The sequence below is a fragment of the Pelobates fuscus genome, chromosome 2, assembly GCF_036172605.1.
Source record: "Pelobates fuscus isolate aPelFus1 chromosome 2, aPelFus1.pri, whole genome shotgun sequence".
Classification (NCBI taxonomy): domain Eukaryota; kingdom Metazoa; phylum Chordata; class Amphibia; order Anura; family Pelobatidae; genus Pelobates; species Pelobates fuscus.
In genome coordinates this window covers 98,434,091-98,461,922 of record NC_086318.1, presented here as the reverse complement: position 1 = coordinate 98,461,922, position 27,832 = coordinate 98,434,091, and the positions used below count along the sequence as shown (strand labels likewise).

At 37.9% G+C, this 27,832-nt stretch overlaps 1 protein-coding gene across 2 annotated transcripts in view; it reads right to left on the bottom strand.

The window, feature by feature from the left end:
* The window catches only part of PLOD2 (procollagen-lysine,2-oxoglutarate 5-dioxygenase 2), a 117,110-nt gene that overhangs the window by 6,310 nt on the left and 82,968 nt on the right, over positions 1–27,832 (bottom strand). Inside the window, exons 9-17 of one of the 2 annotated variants that reach the window (XM_063442489.1) lie at positions 24,508–24,633; positions 20,907–21,028; positions 18,803–18,907; positions 17,680–17,805; positions 15,838–15,979; positions 14,153–14,215; positions 12,011–12,124; positions 8,389–8,454; positions 1,452–1,556 (exon numbers count right to left, since the gene is read on the bottom strand). In XM_063442489.1, coding sequence (XP_063298559.1) covers positions 1,452–1,556; positions 8,389–8,454; positions 12,011–12,124; positions 14,153–14,215; positions 15,838–15,979; positions 17,680–17,805; positions 18,803–18,907; positions 20,907–21,028; positions 24,508–24,633 — 969 coding nt within the window. The remainder of the gene's footprint in view (positions 1–1,451; positions 1,557–8,388; positions 8,455–12,010; positions 12,125–14,152; positions 14,216–15,837; positions 15,980–17,679; positions 17,806–18,802; positions 18,908–20,906; positions 21,029–24,507; positions 24,634–27,832) is intronic. The other variant, XM_063442490.1, reaches the window with a different exon arrangement.

The window sequence follows — 27,832 nt, the reverse complement described above, 5'->3', positions numbered from 1 at the left end:
GGGTCTTGGCATTATTGGCACTATAACCACTACACTGAGCTGTAGTGGTTATTGTGTCTGGATTATTTATTTAAATAATCTACAAGTACCCCTCCCAAGATCAGGCTCTGGATCCGCCACTGGGGCAGAAGTGGTCTGGGTGCCTGGAGTGTCCCTTTAAGAGGGCAGTTGTATTTCAGTGATTTTTGGAAAGCCTGATTGATCAGGGATCAGATAGTTTGATTGTTGGTAATACTCACATAGTTGCGTATGGACACAATTTTCCAAGATTTTTGACAATACTCTGAGCAATGCTATTGGGCAATAGTTAGAAACAAAACTTTAATGGATATGTACTACTCTTGCAGTCTTCCAAAGTTTGGGTATGTATCCAAACACCAAGGATTAATTAATTAGGGCTGTGACAGGTTTAGCAATTGCCGGCGCCCTGAGCTTCAACAGCATTGCTGGGATTTGATAATGTCCAGACTGTTTTTTTATTTTTAGATTAAGACATTTCTTAATGACACTAATAGGTACAGGTCTAAAATTGAATTTGTCTATATTGGGTCTTTGCAAACTTAGTGGGGCTTGAACCATATCTGTAGCTTAGGATGTGTGTCATTTATTAGCTTGGGTAGTGGTGCATCCGACAATAATTGTTAAAATATGCAAAACGTCTAAAATAATTGTTGAAGGCATTTGCTGCATCTAAGGGGAGTTGCAGGGTTTGGTTGTCCACTTTGAGAGTGGAGGGTTGGGAGTGGATTGGGGGAGTTTGTAAGTTATTTATAATTTTCCAAAAGTCAGATATTCACTGAAATATTGGGCCTTGGCCAATTTTATTTGTTTTGTGCATATATTTCGCCGTTGTCTATATCGTTCATAGAGCCAGTACGCTTGAACTTTGACCACAATGAATCCAGAAAACATTAAATTTGAATGAGGTCAGCTGTGATCCAATTCATATGTGCTCCTTGTACTCTAACCTTACGCAGCGGGGCATGCAAATTCCACACTTGTAGGAGTTCGAACCGAAATAATTCAACTGCACAGTCTAGATCTGGGATTAAATTAAATCTCTGCCATGGGAGGTTTTTGATGTCATTTAGAAAGTATCCAAGATTACATTTTTTTAAAGGACCTGGTGATTTTAACCTTGGGAGAGAATTTAGTAGCCTTTATAAGCAAAAGTAGTTAGAAGCCTGTTCGCCTACTCCAAATTATGACATCCAACCTATGATCTTGCTGGCAGTTTCACCATTTAAAGACACTTCACTAAACGTCATTGGTCACTACAAGATGCATAGATATTTGGGGTAGAGAAATGTTTTTCCTGGGCTTTTCTTTATTGTCTACAGAGTGATGAAAGGTCATCATTCACCAGTTAAGGGATTCCGAATACTAGCCTAGAGGTGTCACTGTTAGTCAAGAATTTAAACATACATTAAAAAAAAAAAAAAAAACCTTACATTATGTCTTCCACCAGACCAGTGCCCAAAATGCTCCATTTCTTCTACAATTTCATCACAGGCCTTTTCTGAAAACACTGGGAACCAAAACACATCTGGGCAGGGCTGAAAAACATGAAAGTGTTAAAATAATTGACAAAGTAATTTTTCTCATTTTTTTCACTATATGGGGGAGTCTTTCAACTCTTCAAATATGCAATGCAGACAATGCACGTTCTATTCCACTGTACAACTAAAAGTGAACTGAAGTTAAATTAGTGTGCCTTAAATAACCCGAGAAATTTGAAATTACTTAAAGTTTAACAAGTTATCTTAATTTGAGTGCCCATTAAACTGTAAATAAAAATTTGTTTTAAAGTATTCAATGTTCAGTGAAAACACCTTTCTGTGTTAGAATGTTTACATTTTGTCATTTGTTATCTTTGGCCCTGACATTACAAAATAGGTATATCACATTAATGCAATCGTTACACATATAACCACATCATAAGATTAAAAAAAATATATATATATATTTTTTAACAGAAGCATAAAGGCAGCAGGTGCTGCAGAAGTCAAGATGGCCGGGCTGGGCCTGGGCAGCAAGATGGCGGTCCCCAAGATGGCACCGGATGCGAGGTGAGGTCCCACAGTCCTCACCCTTCTCTTCCAGTGGCTGTGGAAGTAAAGTCGGCGTAAAGTCGCCTGAACTCGGGGGGCGCGTACGTGACGTCTGCAAATCTCGCAATGCAAACGTCAAAGGCCCCCACCGAATCCGGAATTCCCAGAGCTCCTTGGACTGGGGAATCGGAGGAGAAGCACAGCTGGCTCCCGGCAAGTGGGGCAGGCCAGCAGGTGGTGACGTGCTGGTGGAGGATCTCACCAGCTTCTGGACCGGAGGCCAAGGAGCACCAAGGAGGGATGCAGGATTCCCCTCCACATGCCTGGCATGGACAGACTGAAACTCCCTGGGGTGTGAGCCTCCGCTCCACTGGCAGAACAGCAGGTAGGCGGACTGCAGAACCCTCACAGCAAGAAGGACCGGAATTATAGCCTGGGATAGAGAGACCCAGGCTTTAATTCGCTTGTGCTTGGCAGGAGTTAGGGGGAGACTAAGGGCTACTGGGGGAGGGTCAAGGAGAATTGGTGTAATTGCTGCGCTTAGCACTTGGCCGGTCAGCGCCTGCAGGGACCGTTGGGGCAGCAGACATGCGCAGTGCTCAGCACTTCCCTCTAGAGCTCCCCGTCGGGTACAAGTGAGGTGAGTACTTCAGGGGGAACTGTCTGTGACATTGCACCCCTGGGGTTGCATGTGTCTTTGAAGGCGAGAGAAAAGATACTTAAGGATATGTATGTGGACCTACTATCCTTGGTACCATTTGACAAGGAGTAGGCGGATAGACTGCGTCGGTGTGACACAGCTGAGGGCGAAAAGATAAGCAGATCCCCCATACCTCAGTGAATTGGTTGCATCCCATCAGCTAGGTTTCCGGAAAAGGCCCCGTCACGGGTTTTTGCATCTGGACTTGTACAGGGGGCAATGCTGGTTTAAATACGACCAGCAGTTAAAATAAATAAATTAAAAAAAAAAAAATACAGCGCTTAGGACAAACTTGGATTTCGGTGTGAAAGACGAAAACCTATGGTTGCTTCTCATTAATCACTGTCATCCGTCGGGTTCTTACTTTCCGTTGGCTGCCGGCACTTCCGGAGAGCTCTCACTCTGTCTCGGGCGTTCCCATTTACTCCATCGGGGGAGGCGTCGTTGCACCTAGCCTGTCCTCCGTTCGGGGTAAGGAGGGGGTCCTGGCAGCCGAGCTAGGGGAGCAGGTGGAGCTGTAGGAAATCTGTCTTATCTGTCGGGGTCCTCGGTTCATGATGGGATTTTAAAGGAGGACTGTCGGGTGTGATACGCATCTTTTGATCAGGCTTTGGATTTGTTTTGTGGAGTAGTACCCGGGGGCCCTGTTGGCGACATCTGATATCCAGTCGGCTTTTCGGGTGCTGCCAGGTCACCCAGATGGTTTTCATCTGTTGGGGTGTCAGTTTCAGGGTGATTTTTCTTCGACATGTGCCTTCTCATGGGTTGCTCGATTTCTTGTTTTTATATTTTATGTTTTTCAGTTCCTTGTTGGAATGGATTGTGGCGTGGGTGTCGGGCTGTTCTTCCCTCCTTCACTATCTCAACGACTTCTTGTTTCACTTTCATAGGGTTGTGTCGGATTTTGGGGTTCCAACTAGTATGATTTTTCTTCCTGGGGATTTAGATACAGACTAAGCTGGTCAGACATTTTGGCGCAGTAAAACAGTGTCTAACTTGGTCTTTGAGCTGTTTACAGAGGGCTGCAACTCAGTTGGTTTTGGTGCTTTTTTCTGAGGGTTATGATGTTGGCGTGGTCAGATTCCTTTTTGGTGCTATTCCCGATTGTAGTGTCGGCCAAGCTCTGGGTCTCAGCTTTGGCAATGAAGCAGGTTCTTTTCCACGCAAAAAAACCTTAGTGTGGTTCATGTTGTTAACCAGTTATCTTTGGGTTCTCTTCTGGGATGGGCTTTATTGCGACGGTTGGTTCTGCATTGCTTGGAATTTAATATTTCTTTGGGTGCAGGTGCCAGGTGTGTCTAATTTATTGCCGACTCTCTTTCTCGCTTCCAGGATGATGAATTTCAGGAGGTGACTCCAGAGGCAGAAGCTTGTGGAGGGCCCTGAATTCTTCTGGAACCTCAGTTTTGGAACTTGACTGGCTTGATTGAGAGATCCCTGTCTCCCAAGTCTTGGGCAGCATACTTGATGGTGTGGGATCAATTTGGTTAGTCTTCTTCAGAAAGTAGGTTCTTATCCACTTAGCCTTTCTTTGTGACTTGCGGCATCGAGGGACATCCGTGTCAGTGGAACAGGATATGTCAGCTCTTTCAATCTTAATGCACTTCATGTGAGGGGAAGATGTGACTAAAGCATTTGTGGTTCAGCGGGTATTGTACTGTTGGAGACGTAAACTGGTGGCGGTCGTTAGGCATCCTGTATTTGTGCACTTTCTGGTAGACATAGGTGGGATCCTGCCTGCTTTTTAAGTTTTCCCATTGGAGGCAATTCTGTTTTGGGTAGCTTTTTCTGTGTGTTTTTATGCAACTCTATGTGTCAGCAGCCTGGTGGAGTTCTAGAGCTCAGTCACCCCCTTTTTAGGAAGGAGGTTCTTTAGTTTCACAAAGAAGTGAAATTTCTAATTTGGCGATCAATACTGATCAAGCGGGTAGTGGTAGAGTGATTAGGATTGGAGCGTCCATAATTGGAGATACGTTCCAGTGCATTCATAAGAATGTTTATGTTGGTGTTGCGCTCGTTAGGAGTGGATTATACTGTATTGCGCTTGTTAGGAGTGGACTCCCAAACAAAAATAAAAAAATTATAGTGGTTATTCAACTCATTCATTCCGCATCGGTCTGATTCTGCAGGCAAGCAGGTTAGGTCGGTCAGACTCTTCCATTTGGCTGCTGGGTCAGTAGGAATGAGCAGGTTTTCGATTGTATGTTCGGCCTTTAATAGTTGCCTGGGTATGGTTAATGTTCGGTTGATTTCTTTATTGCTAGATATTCTTTATATGTTCGGATCCTTGGGCATTCTTTTATTTATTGGGCAGCTTGTCAGGTAGACCAGAGGTCGTATGACCAGGATCTTGGGATTACTTATCACCAGGTCAATGTTAGGTGGTGTGGGATCAGGGGGTTGCGCTGGCAGCAATTTTATCTGGAGAGATCGCTTCAGCGATGTGTGACAGAACCAGTTATACTGCTGATTCTGCTGATCCACGCTGGTGGTTATTACCTGGGTCAAGAGCATGTAACGCAAAAAGGGATATAATGAGGTGGATGTCAAAAAGGGATGCCTGGGTGGATTGGTGATTCCTCATGTTGAACTAGAAGGAGATAACCATAATGCTATGCATACTGATTTGGTACATCTGTTGGTTTGGATACATTTAAAATGTGGTTACAAGCAATAAGGACACAGGCGCTGGCTTTGGGGGATGCATCCCCCTCCCTCTAGTAGGGGTGGGGTCTGCAGTGGCAGGTTTCCTGCGCCAGCAAGTTTGGTAAATGAATAATGCCCGGACGGGCTTGAGAAGTCGCAGCCTGAATTTGGTTGATGACGAAGGACAGGCTGAAGAGGCTCTGGAAGAAGTTTAAAGTGTACCTGTCTGCTGGGTAAAACCAGCAGCTGACAGTATTTGGTTATGCTGGTTTAAATAAAGCTGTGGCCGTTGCCCTTACCCACTTAACATGGTGTTGCGTTACTTATTGGGAATGGAAGGGTGATGGGATTTGGTGATTGAAGGAGTCAGCAGTCAAGGCCAACCCCCGGAACGAATAGGGAGGGGGGAGCATGACTGCTGCCCTGAGGAGTTGGCATAGCAACCAAAAGGATACAGTTGGTTTTACAGTTGAAAGCATGGAATTCTGGGAAAAATTACCAGACTACTGGTGAACAATGCTGAGGGAGAAACAGTGTCTTTCCTCACCCACCCTCCCCAACGGTTCTGTTCTGGAATTGTTGTTTTGTGTTGTGTTTTCTTTGTTCTCATTTTGTCACAGCTGCGGGTTTCCTGTGCCAGCAAGTTTGGTAAATGAATAATGCCTGGACGGGTTTGGGGAGTCGCAGCCTGAATTTGGTTGATGACGAAGGACAGGCTGAAGAGGCTCTGGAAGAAGTTTAAAGTGTACCTGTCTGCTGGGTAAAACCAGCAGTTGACAGTATTTGGTTATGCTGGTTTAAATAAAGCTGTGGCCGTTGCCCTTACCCACTTAACATGGTGTTGCATTACTTATTGGGAATGGAAGGGTGATGGGATTTGGTGATCGAAGGAGTCAGCAGTCAAGTATAATATTAGAGCATATTGAAGGCAAATGAAGACAAAATAGGAAGAAACTTCCAACATTGTAATGTAAATAAGTTGCAGGTATACCACCCAAGAGTTATTGTCACTACAAGAAGTCCAACTTGATATGTGCAGGTGATGCATGACATTTTTGTACATATTCAAACAAATATAAATGACACACATACAAATAAAAAAATAATTGTCCTCAGACTAATTTGGTTTCTTCCTGAATGCTCTATCAAACCGTAGTACTTTCAAAGTAAAGCAAGGAGATATTGATTATAGTCCCATGTGCTAACTGAATCATCAATATTCTTCTGTAATTTGTGTGCGTGTATATTTTTTAGGGACCTTTAAGCACAGAATTCAAAGCTGAGCTTTGCCCCACTGCACCACCCCTAAATAACAATATGCAGATAAAGTGAGGTAACTTAATTTATTAAACATTATAGGCATAAAAAGAATGGCTTAACAATATATATCTATATCTGAACTGCAGTTTAAATTTGAGTGGGATTAAATTTAGTTTTGAGGTACATGGGGTGTGTGGCTTTTATCAGTTAAACCTAGGATTAAGGTATAGGGTTTTTCAGGTTTAGACAGTAGTTAAACATGGTTAGATGTTTGTTTAGGTTCTTTTTTTTTTTTTTTTTTTTTTAAGGATTACATTTTAGAGCCAGGGAAAGTTTTGATAGTCTAGTTGCAAAGTGCTGTCTCCTATGTCTTATGTAATCTAGTCAGAATCCTATGATTGATGGACCTATGCTGAGGATATACAGTGTGCATCACTCAGTACTGTCCCTAGTTATCCTGCATTTCCTGTGTGAGAGGCTGATAGGAAATGATACTTTCCACTTCCTGTCCATCCTCACACACAGTCACTGGAGAAACTGGGGCAAGACAGAGTTTTAAACCCTTGATGGCATTTCCAGCAGCCCTCTCAAACATAGGAGGCTGACTGGACTACTGAGGAAACGGGTCAAGGTTTCTAGTATGTATATCTCCTCAACAGCCTACTTAAACAAAATAGGCAAAATTTTCCATTGGAGTGTTCCTTTAACCCCTTAAGGACACATGACATGTGTGACATGTCATGATTCCCTTTTATTCCAGAAGTTTGGTCCTTAAGGGGTTAACAAGTTAGTAGCTATACTCCCAATGGAAGCATGCACGCATTTAATGGTACACATTTCAGCTCCAAAATGGCACATTACAGGTTTTGAAAACAGGCGGCACATACAGACCATGGTACTGTAGGGAGGTGCCTACTCTGCCAAATTGTAAATCTGGTACTGCTTTCAGGAGTCTATGGTTTAAGCAGTCTTATTTTGTGGATCTGTGCCATCATCCAGCTTTTCATCGGACACCAGAGATAGAGTTTCAATATCTGCAGTGCAGTGTAACATTAAATGCTATTGTGCGGTTACAGGAATGCAAGGCTAAGAAGTACATAAGAGAATGGACATGGATTCCAGGAATAAAACATTGATTTATTTGCAGCTACAAATGTTCCAGTGCCTTTATCAGTTACACAATGCACTGGACCCCGATCAGTTAGCGAAAAAAGAATATATACTGTAAATTACGTATTCCATACGTATACAAAGAATACAAAAGTTAAACCCATATTACAATGATTATACCCAATTATTAAGCTAATAGTTACACATGCTAACTAATGGTTGGTGTTCCTGACATTCCACACATGCGCCCTGGTTCTATATGTTCACACAGTAGTTTTAAGCATGTTATTGCTGATTTTCTTAAACATCCTGTAGCTTTTACTACAATGCTATATAAACTGAGCTTGAGAACACTTCAGAGCTCTGAACATGGTCTGACCTGAAAGAAACTAGTCAACTGTGAACTAGTATTACTTTCTGGGTGTGTCCCACTCTCATACACACCCTAGTGGTGAATGCAAACAGTGTGATTTAGCATATCTGATTCAACACAGGTTTGACGGTTATAGGATTATTAAAATGAATATTATCACACTGTCATTACAAATACTACATTGGCAATTACATAATTAATGTCAACATTAATATATTCAGCATGTGGTGTGAACTGAGTGCTCTTACCTGTTCAACAAAATTTTCAGTAAAGATCTTTGAATAGTTGGCATTTATATACTTTTCTTTCCAGTCCTTAAATAAAAAAAAATATATAAAAAAATGGATAAGAGAGGAAGACCGTAAATCAATCACTAGGGGTAAATTTGGAAGAAATTGGGTGTAGTTCTTTGCCCAATTTTCTGAAACCAAAGAGATTAAATTGAGTATCTTATTTTGTCCCACATACCATCACCTCAACATGCATTTTTCATAGTGGGCTATTCATATTTTGATATATCGTATTACATTTTAGCTTTTGAATACTTGTAGAATTTGGATTCGACCTTAGCGAGAGCTCACACTTCAAGTCAATATACTTGTTATATGTTTAACAAGCACCACTTTTCTTTCTCAACGCCGTTAAAGACTGATGAAAGCATAGTTTCCAAGATTATATCTATTGTTATGGTGTACATTTGATGCTGTAAGCATAATTTATTTCAACACTGCTTTGCCTGCACACCCTAATCCCTTCCCGTTTATTTTGTATGTTCTTGCAAAAGTGACTTTATATATGTAACGTTATAAAACTGCACACTGAAGGGAAACACGAGGATATGAACAGATAGTAAGTCTTGTGTATCCATTGGTGCTTCTACAAAACCATTACAATCGTAAATATTTCTATTTATTCTAAATAATTAAAAATGTAGATGGTAAACTAATCTATGTATGCCAAATCTGAATTTATATATCCACATTTAAACTATGCATTTAGGCTGTTGCTTTACTCTGCAAATGTAGTAAAACCTAATTTAGGATATTTTAAAGCATGGTAAAAATGTAGAAGGCAGATATTGGCAATCCGGATACAAGAGAAAGTCAAATAATCTATGATCTTTTATATAAAGATTATTTGATTTTGTGTAATTTCAAAAGTTGGGCTGCTAAATAAGGAGAGCCAAAAAAAAAAAAAAAAAGTATTTGTTTAGTTTAGTCACACAGTTTAACAAGACAAAATAAGAGAAGTCTAAGACTGCACAAAAATAGACTGCATACTTGGCTCTTTATTTCTGCTGCACTTTCAAGCAAAATGCTGCAGATACAGACTCTAGGCACCATGACCACTTCAAACAGGCCTTTAAAGTCTGCATAAGTAAAGACTGTATGTATAACACATTAATGGTGCACCTGCAACTATAAAAAAGCAAGAAAACTACATAAGCAATTGGCTAATATTCATGCACATAGCTGAATAAAATCAAAGTCTGTGCAATAAATGCATTACCACATGTAATACATAAAGGGAATCAACACAGTGAAAGTGGAGATTATATTTAAAAGAGGATAAATTACCAAAAGAGAACAGTCTTAAATTAGAGGGGCAAATGTTTTAAAATAATATCAAGAAGTATTACTTTACAGAGAGGGTAGCGGATGCATGGAATAGCCTTCCAGCTGAAGTGGTAGAGGTTAACACAGTGAGGGAGTTTAAGCATGCATGGGATAGGCATGAAGATATCCTAGATAAAAGATAAGGCCGAAAGTATTTAGAAAATTGGACGGACTAGATGGGCCGAATGGTTCTTATCGGCCGTAACTTTCTACTTAATGTGAAAAATATAAGTAAATATATTATTACAAACTGTCTAATAGGTGCAAAGTTTTCAACTGCTTACTTTTTTTTCTTAACAGTTGGAAATTTTAAAATGTAAACTTTGCAACCCTGTATATGAAGGTAATTGCTATACTATGAAGAATATTTTTTTTAAAAAAATATTTATTCTTGAAGTAGCACACAGAAAAAAGAAAAAAATATATTTGGCTGATACAATTGGCCAATGAACTATTTTAATATAGCGATATTTGTCTATAAACTGTATCATTGCTGTCAATTTTATATGCAGATATGTGAAAGATGCCAAAGATTAGTGATCATACATGTGCAGAAAACATATGTATTGGGTGTCTCTTTAAATATTGTTTATATATAGAGGTTATGCATTCTGTGCCAGTTATTAAACTTGTAGGCACGACTGCCTTTTTTTTCTTTTCTTTTTTTTTGGGGGGGGGGGGGGGGGGGTCTAATGTTCCACTTAATACATTTTATTCATACTAAATGAGAAGAGACCTGTATATACAGAACATAAATAGAAAGCCATATATTTCCTTAATATATGTCAAGTATGTGTATTGTAAGAAGGAAGGAATTCAGTTGCCCACTAAATCTGCAAATCAGCCAGCAACAATCCTGAGTTTTGTACAGGTTTTGCAATCTATTTTGTAACTTACAGTTTCCTCTTAAACAAATCAGAGCCTGTAATAGATACAGTCTAGCCCAGGGGTAGGCAACCTTTTAGTGGTATCGTGCAAAAATACGATTTTTAAGTCCCTTGGCCTGCTGGTCCTATTTATTATTTTAGGTTAGTGTGTATGTTGCTTTTGTTATTTATGAGTGCTGCAGTTGCTTTGTAGTGTTTTATTTGTATATATGTGTGCTGTTATATTGTTTATGTTCATGAGTAGTTTGTGGTATTGTGTAGGATACCTGTGAATGTGGGTTGTATAGGGGGCTGCTTGTGGAATTGTGTGTCTGGATGATATGTCACAGTGTGAATGGGGCTGCTTGTAGTATTGCATGTGAGAGACTGTTTGTGGGGTTGTGTGCGCGTTTGTGGATTGTCAGTGGTGATGTGTGTGGGCTGTTGTATTTGTATGAGGGGAAGGTGTCTTCTGCGGGTCTGTGTATATCTAGCAGTGTGGTTGGCTTCCCTGGGGTCCAGTGGGAACTAGGCTAGCCAGGTACAGGTCAAGGGCAAGAGCTGTGATAGCTGTTGCAGGCTGCCCCACTCCAGTGTGGATACCTGCTCACAAGTTTGGGGAGGAAGTTATCTGAGATGCAATGTGTAATTTGAGCATTGTCCCTCACCACCTGCAATCACCGCTCAGTTTCCACTACCAAATATCTGATAGGCCAGAGCCTATTTGTCTCCGACAGCCTTGGGTTTCATGCAAAGGCACCTAGAGTGCCATGCATGTATCATGTGCCAAAGGTTGCCGACTGGTCTAGCCCATACGTTCTGCTGGTTCCATTTGGAACACACCAATCCATTTTATGACCAACCCATTGCACGGGTTTGGTTTTTGTCTGTCATATTTTAGGATTTCTTTTTTTTTCCTTAATGTATTTACAGTAGTGGATTTTGTAGGTGCTAAATACATATAGTGCTGTGGAAATAAATAAATATTCGTATGTTGGAGCAGTGGTTATGGCACGGCTTTAGAACTGGGAAACCTAGGTTTGAATTCCAGTCACACCACCAGACCAGTAAGTATCATTGGGAAAAATACCTAATGGCCTACATCAGCCTCCCTAAATTCTCATAGGATTTTAAGCTCATTTGAACATGGACTTCTTTACCTTTAATATCCCCTTGTCTAGTATTTTAAAGTGCTGCAGAATGTTGGCACCGTATATATTTTTTAAATATAAAAAAGTGCCTACGCATTTTGAAACCCTGTGCACTCATGTTTTCATATATTACTCATTTATATAGAAATGCATATATCTAATCTCATAAACTATTATACATTTCATAGTCAAAAGGATTTTCATCATAGGTGTGCTCCAAAAGGTTTAGATACATACCACAGGGTTTTCAAAGATTTGCCATAAGTCATTGTTATAATGTGTAGTATTGTAATTGGCTGTTGAAAGAAGGCGTCCAAATTCATGTCTGTTCGTAATATACATGAAGACACCCTAAGGCAGATAAACAAACAATTAGAGGATTTATAAATTATGAACACACAAGGAGATAGAATGAACAAAAGGTTAAAAAACAAACAAACAAAAAACAATACTGTTGTCAATAAAGACACCCATTGAGAGAAGAACTCAAGAGATGTGATCTGAAAGAATATGAAATGGGTGGAAAAAAGTAGAAGGAATGAAAAGGTGTAAACAAAGGCTTTTGAATAAAAATCTGAATGCTGAAATACTAATATCTGAAAGAAAACATTAGTTACAGAATGGCTTTTTTTTTTAACCTAAATTTCTAATATTTCACGTTAAACCAAAATATGGATTTGATTTCCGAGGACATATCAAGATCATCATAAGCGACTGAAATGTGACTGAAATGTGACCTCTTGATATGAAGCTAAGAATACAATCTCTATTGTAATGTATTAGGAGGAGACTACAGAGTATACAATAAGGTAATCAAATCTTTTAGCCAGCATACCTAAAAGAAAACTGGTGTTATTTACTTTAAAAATTAGTATTAAAAATTGAAATTCTAAAAGATTAATATGGACTTTTTTTTCAGACCCCCCCCCCAAAAAAAATATATATATGTATATTTATTTATAAGAAAAGTCAAACCGCGGATCATAAAAAAAATATGATGGCTAGAATGTACAATTTTTTCAGGATGAAAGAGGTCTAAAAATGTAGGGTCTGAAAAAAATCCAAAGCTCTTTAGGGTGTTAATTTTTAGGTTAAATATGAATTGGAGGCAGAGTTGTTAAGATATGGCTTGTACTTAGTCAATAAAGCAACACAATATCCTTGTATTAACCCAAGGATAATTGCAAGTTAAACAAACTGCATTTTTGTCAGTTCTTTAAAATAAACAGATGATATTTTTAAAGCCAATAGGAATTAATTTATTTATTTAAATTTCAAACCAGATACATTGTCAGGGGAAAAAAATGATCTGATAATTACGTAGTTTGTAGAATTTCAATCTGGCATTACATGTTTTGCTTGGTTTTAGTTTATTCCACAGCTTTATTCAGTCTGCAACAAAATGTGCATCCAAACCAAAAAGGCATTTCATTTTTAGGTCTCTTTTCTGAACAAATTATATTCTAGTAGTATTTCGGTCTATGTGGCATTTTTATTTTCCCAGAGAAAAGAAAAAAGTAATTTCACATGGGCACCATGATAAATTCAAACACAGACACACTTAATACTTATAAAGGACCAATGAAGAGTGTAAACCATTTTGTTTTCCTTAGTCTTCTGGCACCAACAGGGTTAAACTAAAAATATAATTGGAATTTCACCATTAAAATTTGTTTGCTGGACCCTGCCCTTGAATGGGTTAACTTGTGTAAATATTTAAGAAGTATCACTGACTTTGCAGTAGTAAAACGTGTCAGACAAATCCTCTGAATTGGAAAAAAGTTACTTTACATGATAAAAAATAGTTACGGTCATTAATAAGAATTCAAGCATTTGATCGGCACTCAGTAGAGCTTTGCTTGTGATATATGTAGCCCTTAGGCATACATAGTCAACTTTATGACTAGTTTATTGAGCTGTTACCGCAATTAAATAATTTTAACAAGGAGTACACTAATTAAAATGTTATGACCTCCATTTCTTAAAGGTAATAGGCCTGTCTGTTACAATCCAACAACTTGCTTAACAATTCTAGCAAAACGAATAACTTGTGTGACGAAGCATGCAATTTGCCTTGGCTGTTTGGTGAATGGAGAGGTGTTCTACACAATCCTTTGTCATCTTTTGGAGGTGACTATTGTGAGTTGAGGGGGTGGTATACTATAATTGTGCAAACATCTGCAGACTGTCACAGGAGCCATAACTTAGACCACTAAACCAAAACAAACATGACCCTTTAAAAAAAAAAAGAAAAAAAAAGGTCACCAACCAATACAAAGACCCTCTAAAGACAGTGACGAAACATGTCCAATATGAAAAAGTACCAAAAGAGAAAAGAGCAAAGAACGTGATTCATTAGAATAAAAAATATAATGAAACCTTTGGGGGTCTGAACATATGGAATGTTTCCGGAGTAGGAGAGTCTCTTTCTCTTTGTAAACTCTAAAATGAAGAAGGATCAAATAAGTTGACTTGCATATCCTTTCTTTTCTGTTTTTTTATATTTCCTAGATTGACTGTGGAGACATGAAAACACAAATTCAAAAATAACAGCTTATACTGAAAGCTGAGAAACTTCAAGAAGTCTGTCCAGACAACATGCAGCTTCAAGCAAAGTTTTGGCTGGGCATACACAATGGCTTGCCATGCCTACTTGTCAGCTGCTCAGCTTGAGGCCAAAACCCTTGACAAAGTAAAGTTAAGAGTCGATGAGAAAATGCAGATCTTTCTTTGACCGAATATAATCTGCTCAGCATAGGACATCCAAGCAGCTAGGAAAAAGCTGAGATAGTAGATGCAAAGCACAGCATAAGAGAATGTTTGGAATAGTTTAAGTCTGGGGAGGGAGCGCACATCACCAAGAAATGAAGCAATATATCACAGTAATATTTGCCAGCCACAGATGTATATTTCAGTAAAGCATTTTGCAATGTTTGTCTAGAAATATTAGTGACCCAAATTGCTTCATCATACATATACAGTAAATTAGTAAATACAGCTATATGTCCAGAGTTGCACGGAATCAAGATATCAAAGGCACAAGAAGAAACCATAAAACAAGTTTTATATAATGTATAAAGAGTATTTCTGGGGCATCACTCATCAAAAAACTTTTCGTGAGCATCTATGACAATTGTTACCAATGAATTAAAAATTAACTGTCCAACAGGGGACACACAAAAAAAACCCAAAAAACTTTTGCCTCTAACAAATGCCTTTAAAAATAGAACACTTGTTTAGTGGCTTTTTTTTGTTGTTTTTTTTAATTGTGAAATTTGTTACAAACTTTGAATTTTTAAAAATCTCGCATCTTTAACAGTATATAGAGAATGCTAAAATAAACAGTTTGAAAATTACTGGAAAGCTAAAATCTAAGGTTCTGCTCAAAGGTAGCGTTGCTCCACAATTGCTCTTTAACACAACACCCTTTAAGTGTAAAAAAAAAAAAAAAAAAAAAATCTACTTACAGATCAGAACGCAATAAATACTACATATTCTGCTAATGCATGAAATTGTAAAACAACTTTAGAAACTAGTACCAATATGTTTTCAGTTAAATATTTTGCTGTAATAAAAAAAAAAAACATGCAGCATAATAGTGAGTAAATTAACATTTTGAAACATTTACAGTCGGGATTAGCATGTAAACACATGTAATATAATATATAGAGAGCCACTGATTTAGATCACTGCTTCGGCTGGATAGATTTATGCATTAGTTATGTACACAGGAAAAGAGAACAGCTGGGTTACTTCGTATGTATAGATTCCCTAGTCCAGTGTGTTATCTTGCTTTCCTAGAATTTCACCCATGAGAGCAGTTTGTTTTCATTATGAGGGCTCTGGATAAAATTTCCCATTATTGTTACACACATTTGCAATCAGCAGATGTTCTGAGAATGTTAAAAGATTAATTTAGAGGAAATATATACTTTTATAAAAATGAAGTAGTACTTCATACTTCCAGAAAATCACACAGCTAGCATACTTTCAGAAATAAATAACGGGTGGTGCGGGAATTTAGTAAAATATCTGAGTTTACCAAACCTCTACCCGATTCTTACCATCTCCCTTGCATTTCGGCATAGGGCCATGTCAGGATCTAGCCTGTCCAGAACAAAACGATTTCTCTCCTTCAACTCAGAACGAAGAGTTTGTCCATTAATTAAATATACATTGGCCATATATGGGATGTTCCAAACACCTCTGTAGATAAAAAAAAATAAAAAATTAGAAAAATATGTATATGTTGAATAATTTGTTTCTAGAATTGTGTGTGTATTTAATGATGAAAAAAATGTATAAGAATATACATAATGGAAATAAAAAAATAAAAAAAAAAGGAAAGACCATACTACTTTGTGCAACCTTTACCTTTCTATCAAAATAGAAAAAAAAAATGTTTTGCTTTGGCAGTTTTCTAAATTACAGATGACTTTTGTCTCACTATATACATAAGTACAAATATAACCTTTGTGCCATGTGTGTAAGTATTCTTTACAGGGAGGATTAAAGACAAAATCAAGAACTTATCCCTGGTTGGATTTATCTTACATACACCAAGAAAATATACTGTAGGACCACACATAATGAAAGTGTCCTGTCTGTCAGCAGGAATATTATACAGGGACAACTTATGAAAGGGCTTTTGTCACTTAGACCCAAGTGAATTCCAACACATCCAGATCCAGCCGTGATAAGATTATCCACTAAAGAAATTAATTGAAGAAATGTTGAAGCTGAAGATTATATGGAGCCATGTGCTACCTTACTTTACATTTAATAACTCTGTATGAATAAACTTGTCAACTGTATATGTTCTCAGATTAATATCCTTACAAAAAAAGGCTACAAGCATCAAACATCTCCCTTTTCTGGAAAAAATAAATAAATAAAATAAATGCAAAGAAATGTTACAGTCCCCTGGACCGGATGTTCAATTTTTTTTTTTTTTTTTTTAATATATATATATACACACACATATACACACACAAAATAAAATATAAAAGCACAATCACCATTTCTACCGGTACTTGCATTAAATGAGTTTTATCTTACCAACCCATTCAGCAAGGATTTGCTTAACATCACTGTATCTACATGCAAAATCCTCACTCTGACATTCGAGAGAAGCATAAACACCTCCTAACAAATACAATACATAGTGTACAGTATCTGCAGGTATGGCATGTGACCACCACACAACTTCCAACTGTATGTAATGGTCCTTTCTATAAACCGCTTGTATCATGCCAAGTAAGTACATTAATTTTCACTAATGAATGCACATGTCAGAACAAAGAAAGGGTTGTGGTGAAACATCAAAATTAAAAATTTACTTTTATTTCTGGAATTTAAAATGGTAAATCACTGCCTAGTACTGTATTCTAAAATCAATGTGACACAAAAAGGGAAGTATCTATTCCAACACAGGACACAGGACAAAAGTAATGTTCAACAAAGAAACAAAATAAGAGAACCAAAATCAATTGTTTCTAGCTGGGTTTTTGAGTAGGGCTTCTCAAAATTTGCAGTTTCTCATAACACAATGTTCTAGGATTCACCAGATACAGTGGAATGAATCAGCATAGGAGCTGTTAACTGGTGATTACATATCAAAGCAAAAAAAAGTTTTGAAAAAAAAAATGTAGTAATAGAAATAATAGTGATAACGTTTGGTGGGGAGTGGGGATTTCCTGATTTGCATGCATATAATTCCATCAGATAGTCTTTCAGTTGGGTCGATTTTTTTTAGAATGTAATTTATTTTAGTCATTTACATAACACACACACAAAAAATAATAAAAAATAAAACAAGTACATATTTAATCTAAAATAAAAAATGCTTATCTTTATGACATTTTATAAAGTATATGACATCCGAGATTTTCACCAATATTACTTACACTCTGTTTCCTTGCACAATATCCACATAATCCTCAGATCTTGCATAATATCCATCAGGACTTAGAGCACCCCAAAAGTTAGACCATAATTTCCCATGGCGGGTTACTAGGGGAGCAATTATTTTTCTGTAAGAAACATAAATAAATAATATTGGGATCGGTTTTGATTAAATTGTGAACGGATACTTAAATTTGATTAAGAGAGTATTGATTAGCATTACCTTGCATGCTTTTTGAGAAACTCTTATTAAGACCAAACTGAGGGAAATTAGTTTTTATTGGAAATGGTACCAATTTTGAACTACAAGCCTAAATAACCATCAAAGCTCTTTAATAAGACACCAGAGTGAATTTCCATGTAGAACACACCAGGAGATCACAGCTGTAACCTCAACAAATTATAGGATTTCAGAAGTAAAATAAATAAATCTATGGAGAACTAAGAAACTGTGGTTTAACTCCATGAAATAATAACAGTATTACTAGTTGCTTTACTTCAATCAGCAGTTTTTCATCTATCTCAACAAAACCACACTACCAGGAGAGCAGAGATTTATTTTCTTACTTCACACCTATGGAATTTTTTGAGTTTTCTCATCAGGGATGGTGTAGTGTGGGAGCCTACAGATGTCAACTCTCTGTTGCATATACACTCACTTGTGCAAACACTTCCTGCACAAGAATGAGTGGGAGCGTGAGCTTTTAATTTCTTTCCATTGAAATTAATGGAAACCTTCACAGCTGTACCGCATATATACACGAGTAAACTCAATTGTTCATTTGATGGAAGCTATGCAACTAACTTCAACAGGAGACCAGGGAATGAGATACACCAGACAATTTCAGATTGAAGGGGATCAGAACATTAAATGTGTATGTGCTATAAATGTACATATAATAAAAAAAAAAAAAATGCATAGATTTCATAAGTAATACATATAAACTAGAAAATAATCAGGAGCGAGCGGTTAGAAATAGGTTATTTATGGTTTATAAGCTTGCATCTAGTACCCAGTCTTTTAACGAATAATACTAGTTAGAAATACAAATCCCTTCATATGTTAATACTTTTATTATAACAAGACAAGGATTCCATGTTACAAAATAAGATTAGATCACCAACCTGTTTTGTTCGATGAGCAGTTTTAAAGTTTTTGGGTTTGTCAGTCCAACATCAGCATCTATGCTAAAGTAATAATCACATTCCTTATTCTGACGACAAATGTCCCTAAAACAGAATTCAGAGAATTTAGAATTAAAAGCCATTTACAATAGTAAAAAAAAATAAAACATTTTAAATTAAAAAAAAAATATATATATATATGGTTTCTTTTTATGGAAAGTATCACTAATTTAGCTCTACATTTGTCTGTAGCAAAAATGAAAAGTAACCTAGCAAATGTATAAAATATAGAAATCATTTAACAAAAGGGGAAACATACCAAACAGATGTATACTCCATGGAATAGTAATGTGGAAACTATGCTTATTTACATTAACATGGAAAGTTGGTGGGGAATTACACAGCTGTTCTGCCGCAGCACGAATAACCAATTCTACCATATATTTTTAAAGGATGGGGTATAAGAATTGGACAATGCAGGTTTGTACTTGAGTGCCACACACATCAAATGTCCCACTTTTTTTCTTCTAGTGTGGAGAAAATTCACATCATGCTATGGTCTGTTAGAGAAGGATTACACAATTATAAGTGTTACTTTAAAATTTGGCACTGCCCTTGAACACAGTGAGGCAGCATAATGTGTCTCAGCCTAAATCCCTGCAGTTTGGCTGATGATGTTTAAATTCACACCCAAATCACAGATGGCATGGTCACCTTATTTTTTGTGTACAAAAATAATAAAAGCAAAAATAAGATTGCCACTAGAAAAGATTGCACAGAGGAGATACTTACTGTACATGAGAACCCTGCCAAGCTCAACGCTGCTTGGTAAATCTTCAGGATAGGGTTAGGTATGCACGAATAACTATGGACTTGGCACCTTTTTTAACCTGCAACGTGATGTGGTTTGTGTGACAGTGAACACACAAACTACTCTATGAATGCAAGTTATCAAAACTGGGAAGGTAACTGCACAGTCAGAGATGCAGCATGAGTGAGTTTTACTGGACACGGAGGAAAAAATAAAAAATAAAAACAATAAAAAACATGTGGCTGTCTGCTAGCTTTTCCAGTATTTTAATAATCATATAAATGCAAAACGATCAGTATATTTTAGGGAAACGGTCCTGTATTCAGCTAATGGTTAACTGTGGTTTGAAGGCATTTTTGATCGAGCTTATAACCATTATATCATATGTGGAAGCAGATATACGGAAGGTTGAACTGGTGGAGTCAAGACTTTTATATATATAAAAAAAAAATCCCATATTTAAAAGTTTACTGTATATATTCTAATTTATAACCTGGTGGAAAATTTATTTTGTTGTTTCATACAAAAAAATATAAACATTGTATCATGCAAAAATCTAGATTCATTGGTTGAATGACATTAGCAGCTGGGCATGCTCCTCTAGCAAAATTATTATCAAACTGTAAGGAAGCCTTATGGGACATAAATCGGTGCTTCCCCAAAAGACTGACTTAATTCCATGTTCTAGAAAATCTAAAAGCACTACAGCTCATTGGCATACATGGGAAGTCAAAATGTTAAGTTATTCATTCACAAAATTAACCTCTAAAAGCTAATACCCTGGTGGGTTTCCATAAGTCAAGAAACCAATTTGTTCCTGTCTGCTTCATGACATCATGCTAAAATAATGCTCTGTTTCTCTTAACATTCCCTAGAGATGAACAGAATTCAGTAGAAATTTACAATAGAGAATTTTCTTCTGAGAAAAAAAAAGAGTAGTTGATTTAGTGGGACAAAAGGTACATTTCCCCAAAATCCAAACATCTATATTTACAAAAATGTGTCCTACCTTAAAATTACTACATTTGATAATATACATTTAAAAGAATCAAAACTGTACACATACATTTACTTTTTGTGCATGCGTGTATCTATGGGATAACAGTGTAATAAAATGTTAAGAAAATTTCAGTCTGTACCCACTCCTGTTTTTTTTTTTTTTTACCTTCTGTATTCTTGGCTTGTTTGTGTTTTGAAAAACCTCAATAAAACTTTCAATTAAAAATATATGAAATATATAATATTTCAATTAATATACATAAAAGCCATATATAAATATATAATATGCATTACATTCCCATGTTTCTTGCTTCTGCTTGAGTGATTGTTTCTTCTGGGCCGACAACTTTTAGATTTCCAAAGAGACTTTTGGCAGTTTCCCAAAACTTGTGAATGTGCTTTTCATGATAAACTTCCTGTAACGAAAACAGTTCTCGTAGGAATTTCAAATCATCACGCATGAATGAAGCATAGAACTCATAGAACTTACATACAGAATAAGTGTGAAAAGACAGTCCTGTGTTAAATTTATAGAAATGTTTTAAAGATAAAATGTCACCCACATATTGTGTGGAGATATAAAAAAAAATAACCTCCAAATGCATAATTAAAATATATACCCAAACATGAATCTCTTAGTCCTCCTCACCCAAACTGGCTTTATGACATGTATGGAGCAGTAGTCTCTGCCCTACAATTCCCAGGTGGGGGGATGTAACAGCCACTTGAAAAGTTGCGTAATTGTGCTAGCATTCATCCTAGGCCTCCAAGTAGTATTTACTGCTATGCCACTGGCATAGTACCTATGCTCAAGCCTGTCAAAATGTTAGATGGTGAATCTGATAGTGGAACTGTTAATTTGGCAGCAATCACACTACCCCTTCTCCTCAAACCTTTTGAAAAGACTTATCTTTACCAGTCTGACTTGCTTCCTCAATTTCGACTCTCCTTGACCCTCTTCAGTCTGGATTCTGCCCCTCCACTCCAGAGAGATTGCTCTGACGAGAGTTACAAATTCTCTAATTGCAGCTAAATCCAAAGGCCACTACTTCATACTAATTCTTCTTGACCTCTCTTCTGCCTTTGACACTGTTGATCATTGCCTCCTTCTCCTAACTGTTCAATCTCTTAGTCTACGTGACACAGCAGTCTCATTGTTCTCCTATCTCTCCCAATGCCCCTTCAGGGTCTTTTTCTAACGACACCTTCTCTTGTCCTCTCTCAGTCGGAGTCCCTCAAGGTTCAGCTCTTGGTCCCCTTTTGTTCGCTCTCTATACTGCCTCTCTTGGCAAACTCATTAATTCATTAGGATTCCCCTACCACCTGTATACCGCCAACACCCAGATATAACTTTCCTCCCCTGCTGTCCTACAATGTGTCACCAATTGCCTTTCTTCTAACTGATTGGATGTCCTCCAGCTTTCTGAGACTTACTCTCTCTAAAACAGTTTTATTTTTTCTTCTCATAACACTGATCCTCCTCCTTCACTCTCCCTGCAGGTTGATGGTACCGGCCTCACCCCATCCTTTCAAACTCACGGTTTTGGTGTAATTTTTTACCCTGGCCTCATCTTTGCACCTCATGTCTAATCTGTTGCTAAAACTAGTCAATTCCAGCTTAAAAACATTGCCCATATACGCCCCTTTCTTACGCAAGATGCTGCCAAGGAGCTAGTTCATGCTCTATTAATCACTCACATGATTACTGTATGTAACGGAACGCAGTATATTAGTCCACGATATCCGTTGGTATCCTCAGGAAATCCACAGTCAAGACAGAAAGCACGGCAATATTCCCCATCCTCCCAATAACCGGACGAAACAGTTTGGGAGTCAACTAACTCGGTTTATTCACAGGTAGCATATTTATACAGTTCCCCATGTAAGGGGTTTCCAGACAGTAATTCCAGGGGATTTCTCCCAACATGCACTGCGACTTTCCCAACAGGCATTGCTGCACGAGAAGGATACTCCTACCAAAATGGACGCTTAAGTGGATTATCTCCTCGTGCAGCAAAACCGACAATTGACCTTAAAATACACAATTCACACAATACTCGGTACTTTATAATAATTGAACGTTCGGTAGATAGCTGGGGTCGGGGCGCACACCTTGGGAGAATACCGCTCCGATCCCAGCTGTATTGACCGAACGCCGCACATAATACGATAAAACATTAAAGTGGTTTTAAAAGTACCGAATAAGTACAGGACATAGAATGCACCGAACGCGGGACTCCCGAACGCTCTGAAAGTCCAGCGGTGTTCACTCATCGAGTAGCCGGTTTCCGTTCCAGGCTCTCGACGACCGAACACCGCTGCAGAGACAAAGGATCCAAGATGGCCGACCGCCGCATGGTCGGTAGCCGATCGGCGGCCACCTAGGAGAGCCTTGAAATACCGATTGCAACCGGGATGTACTCGGTTACTTGGTGCCACACGACTGGGGAAGGTGTGGTCTACCTGGGGAGCCCACATTCGTACGGCGAACGGCTGTACATAGCATTATCACAGGTAACGACTTGCAGTATACATTCAGCCTATGGACAACATACGATACATATAAGTCAGAAGTGGCTGGGTTTGCCACACTGTAATTTTTTCCCAATTGGTCTCCCTAGAAGCCGTACTGCCCCCTACAATCTGTGATTAATGCTGCTGCCAGGCTGATCTTTCTCTCCTGTCACTCCTCTCACCCCTCACCCCTCTGTTGATCCTTACACTGGCTTCCTGTACCCTACAGGTGTCAATTTAAAATAACAGGGGTACTTACCTATAAAGCTCTAACCAACTCTAGCCCCTCTTACATTTCTTCACTGATTCATAGGTATGCCCATGTCGGTCTCTCCGCTCTACTGGTGACCTTCTCATGTCTGCTGCTCGCACCCTTACTGCAAATTCACACCTGCAATACTTCTCACTGGCAGCTCCTTTCCGTTGGAACAGCCTGTCAGACTCTCCCCTAGTCTTCAATCCTTTAAGAAGTCCCATCTTTTAAGGATTGCTTATGGCCTCCAAGAGTAACTTCTACCTCTCAAACCTTCCTCTTGCGCTCTCCTAAAGGGCCAAACTCCACTCTCACCTCCAGTTTTGCTACTTTCCCACCATGTCTATTTGCAGTCGCTCTCAATACCCTTCCTATTGTGTTTTTATACCCCACCTCCTCTAGAATGTAAGCTCGTTTGAGCAGGGTCCACAACTATCTATTGTTCCTGTTACCTTTTGTTATTGTCTCATTCAGTAAATTCCCCTCATTGTAAAGCGCTGACGAATAAGCTGGTGCTAAATAAATACCAATAATAGTACTGCTGCAATCAGCCTAATGACAGTCTTGTTAATTTTGTGAATAAGGCTGTGAAAACCATTTGCACATACCATGTACATAATGGAAGGCAGGGATCTCTGCACAGAAGCAGGGCTTGCTCTATATGAGAGATAAATACACAGATGACAGGGTATAATGAGTTGCTAATTTATGCAGTTATAAACCATTATATACTGTGACAGGATACCTCCTTGCACATAACCTATACAGTGAGCATATATATCTCTCACACACATACTTTGGGGTGTCCCTTTAAACAGTCTCCAAGTTATTCACTAAACTGATAATTGTAGATAGTAAAGAAGAGAATTGTAAATAGTATTCCAAAAATTATTGAGCTTGAAAATATTTCCAGTTGGTCTATAATGTGCAACATCCACGTCACTGCTGCTGTTATTTGTGTGTAGAACTCTAGCAGCATCAAGAATGGACAGTTTGTAAAGTGTATACCCATACTGAATTATCACACTAGTAATACATAATGACATGAAGGCTATATTTAATAGATCAATCATTTTACTTGACCGATTAATATCTGAATGCACATACAAATTCACTTGAGATACTTACATTATTGTGAATGAACAGAAAGAGATTTTCCTTTGGATAATCTAATGCCGACAATTTGTTGAAGAATTCAGGTAGGAATGGAGTTGGCTGTTCAATAAAGATCCCAATTGTCACCTTTGGATAATCCTAAAATATAATATCAAATACATTTAATTTACGGAAATGCACATGTTCGTATTTAAGTTATTAGTGTCATGCATCCACATCGACAGAGAGAAAAAAAAAAAAAGAAAGTATGGAGTATGTAGAATTTAGATGGTGCAGAAAAAATAAAATCCGTTCCGAAAATAATTCCAAAGATTTAGCATGACTACTTAATTTCCACATTGCAGGGTTTGACTGCACTGTACTAAACTGTAACATTGTATTCACCACCCAAAGCAAGTGTCAAGGGAAAACGTGACCCAGTCAGCTGATGTCCCAGAAACTTCTGCTCTCCAACTCATCATAACTAACTCTTCATAGTAATTAGCATCGGATTGCTTGTAAAGTAACCTGCTCATATTGCATAAAACATTATGCAGTTTTACAAATTATTCTGTAATTGTGAGAATTCCCACAAATTACGAAACGTGCAGACATTTGCAGTTTTCACTTTTCAGTGGGAAATTTTGCACTTGAACAGTTATGGGATACTTGTATATAATATGCTCTCGATATGATTTTCCAATCTGTGACTTTAGAGGCAGAATGGATTAAACAAGTTGTGCAATATAATCTGCTCCATCTGGATGTCAAAATGACTAATCTTACAAATAATCACTCACTCCGTATTCTTGAATAAAGTGCGAGTTTATATTACTGACCATGAATTGTTTATGTCTATGTCAGTTCAGCAAAAATGTGTTTACTGGACAGAAATATGTTGCTCCCGCAAGAAAGCTTAATATTCTCATCATTACATAGCAGACAAAGTGAATTATCCAGTCACTCACGAATGGGTCCAGCGAGATAAGAAATGTGGGTGGATTTACTAAACTGGTAACTGGAAAACTGATAGAAATTGCAGGGTTTTTTTTGTGTGTTTTTATTCTTTATTTTAGTATGATAGCATTTCAGTTGGAAAGCAGTCAGAGCAAGAACACAAGCATGTAATGCATCCATTGACAAAGGTGTACCATCAAAGATCCATCAAACAATAGAACATCTCAATTATAAGTATGCATATACACATTCGAGCCATCACATTTGTTTTGTTTTTTTATAAGAGGAGAACAAAATTACAAAAAAGTAACGTAATGGAGGGTGTCCTAACTACAGCGCACCCATCCATTGTCTATTGAGGTACAGAGTGAGCCCTTGTGAAGTAGCTGGTTATGGCAATAAAGATCAGCTTCGTAGCTTATATCCCAGTGCACCAAGGCCAGGGGAAGTTTAAGAAATGGGAAAGAAAAGGATAAGAAAACAGGATCAATTATGAGAGATATGTTAGGTGTGGAAAGAAAATACAACTGTGGGTGTAGGCATGGGGCAGTAGGTTACATTAGTCAAGAGACCCTAAGGTTACATAAGCTGTTCTATGGACCTCCTGTGAGAAGTCGGTGTCTGAATACCGGCTGGGATGGCGACCAGGTAAGAGAGGCTCACAGTTAAGCTCAGTGGTGCTATGGTTGATCTACCCAATTACTAGTTATCCAAGTTTTTAAAATCTTTTCAGAGTACTCCTAACCTGCGCAGTTAGCTTGTACATAAGGTATGTATCTTTTCTTTTCGTGGCAACCATGTTAATGGAGGGGACCACTGGGTGGAACCAGATTTTGGCTATAGCCTCTCTAGCTGCCAGACTTGGGTATAGGAATTTCAGTTTTAAACAACAAAAATGGAAAATTTGTATTTTCTTGCCCTGTTCAACTAATTTAAACTACAGTTTGCATTGCCCATGTACTTCTCCTTCAGATAAAGAAGCATGTAGATTTGCCTTAAAATAGTTGGTATGGTCTTATCCCTTAAAGGAACATGCAATGCATACCCCACAGGGTTAATGCTTTGAAATCTCAAAGAAAATTGGTAGGACCAGCATGAAAACAATTGAAAGAATTTTATCAGTAATCACTGGTGAGGTTTTTGTTTTGTTTCTCTAAATATTTTCAGCATAGGCTTCAGGAATATCACCCTTGGAATCACTAGCCATGTGATTAGTCATTTCTAATCCCTACAATTTAAGTAAAGGGAGGTGGATGGATGCAGATAAAGATCTAGTACCTGAAATTCCAAGTGCCAAAAAAAAGACTAAATCATCTGTTATGAAAGTTATGTTTTCTACTAAAACCGGTTTCTATTGGGTCTTGGATGTGGTTAATCACAAAACTAAGAATTTTGGAAAATTTTGAAGTAATTTAAATTTAATTTTTTTTTTTTTTTTTTTTTTTTTAAATGAAGTCAAAAATCGATTTAGTTTTTTTTCCTTTTCATTTATATAAATAAGTCAATTTTAGCCTAAATTTATCTTGTTATTTCTCTACCTTCTGCATAGCAGTTGAGGTTTGTTGCACAATCCATTTAATGAGTTTAAAATTCTTCTCTGAGCCTTTCAGTGATGTGCACTGCTCACATATTTAGTATACAAAAGCACATAACCCATCTATGTGTAGCGTGGATCTTCCCTATTGATGAATAGGTGCAGTATTTAACACACAGATATTGAGCGTTCAGGAGAGGCCATTTCATAAAGTCTCCACTTGTCTTGTGTATCTGAAGTTATGCATTATGGGCTCCAGCTGCATAATCTCCTTTCACATGTCCAAAGTTTGAAATAAAATAGTCATGGAAAATGTTTTTTTGGCAGACTCTCTATATGCATTAAGTATTGCCTTTATACTTCTTAAAGAACAAGGAATGTCAAATTAAGTAGGACATTAAATTACATTTTAATTCACTTTCTCCTCTTAAAGGAGCTTTGAAAAGACGTCTTACAATGGTATAGCAAGAAATGTCTTCCGAGCAACAAACAAATCTAATCATACAGACATAGTCATGCAACCTAAACATACTGGTACACCGTCATACAGAGACAGATAGACACATGCATACAGAGGCATACATACGCAAACATATAGCGACATAAAGACAGTCATGCAGACATACAGAGACAGACAGTCCTACATGCAATCACAGTTGCATACCTACATTTTAGCCATGCCGTTGGGGGTGCATTTCCCCCTCCCAGATGCTTACCATTGACCAGGGAGGGTGGGAACCCTGTTCCGTGGTGGTCCAGTGGGATACACACTGGTTTGTCTTTAAGCTGCTTCTGGCCGCCACCAGGGAACTATCAGAGAGTTGCTGCAGCAATGCTCTAATAGTTGGATGCAGAACTTTCACCCCC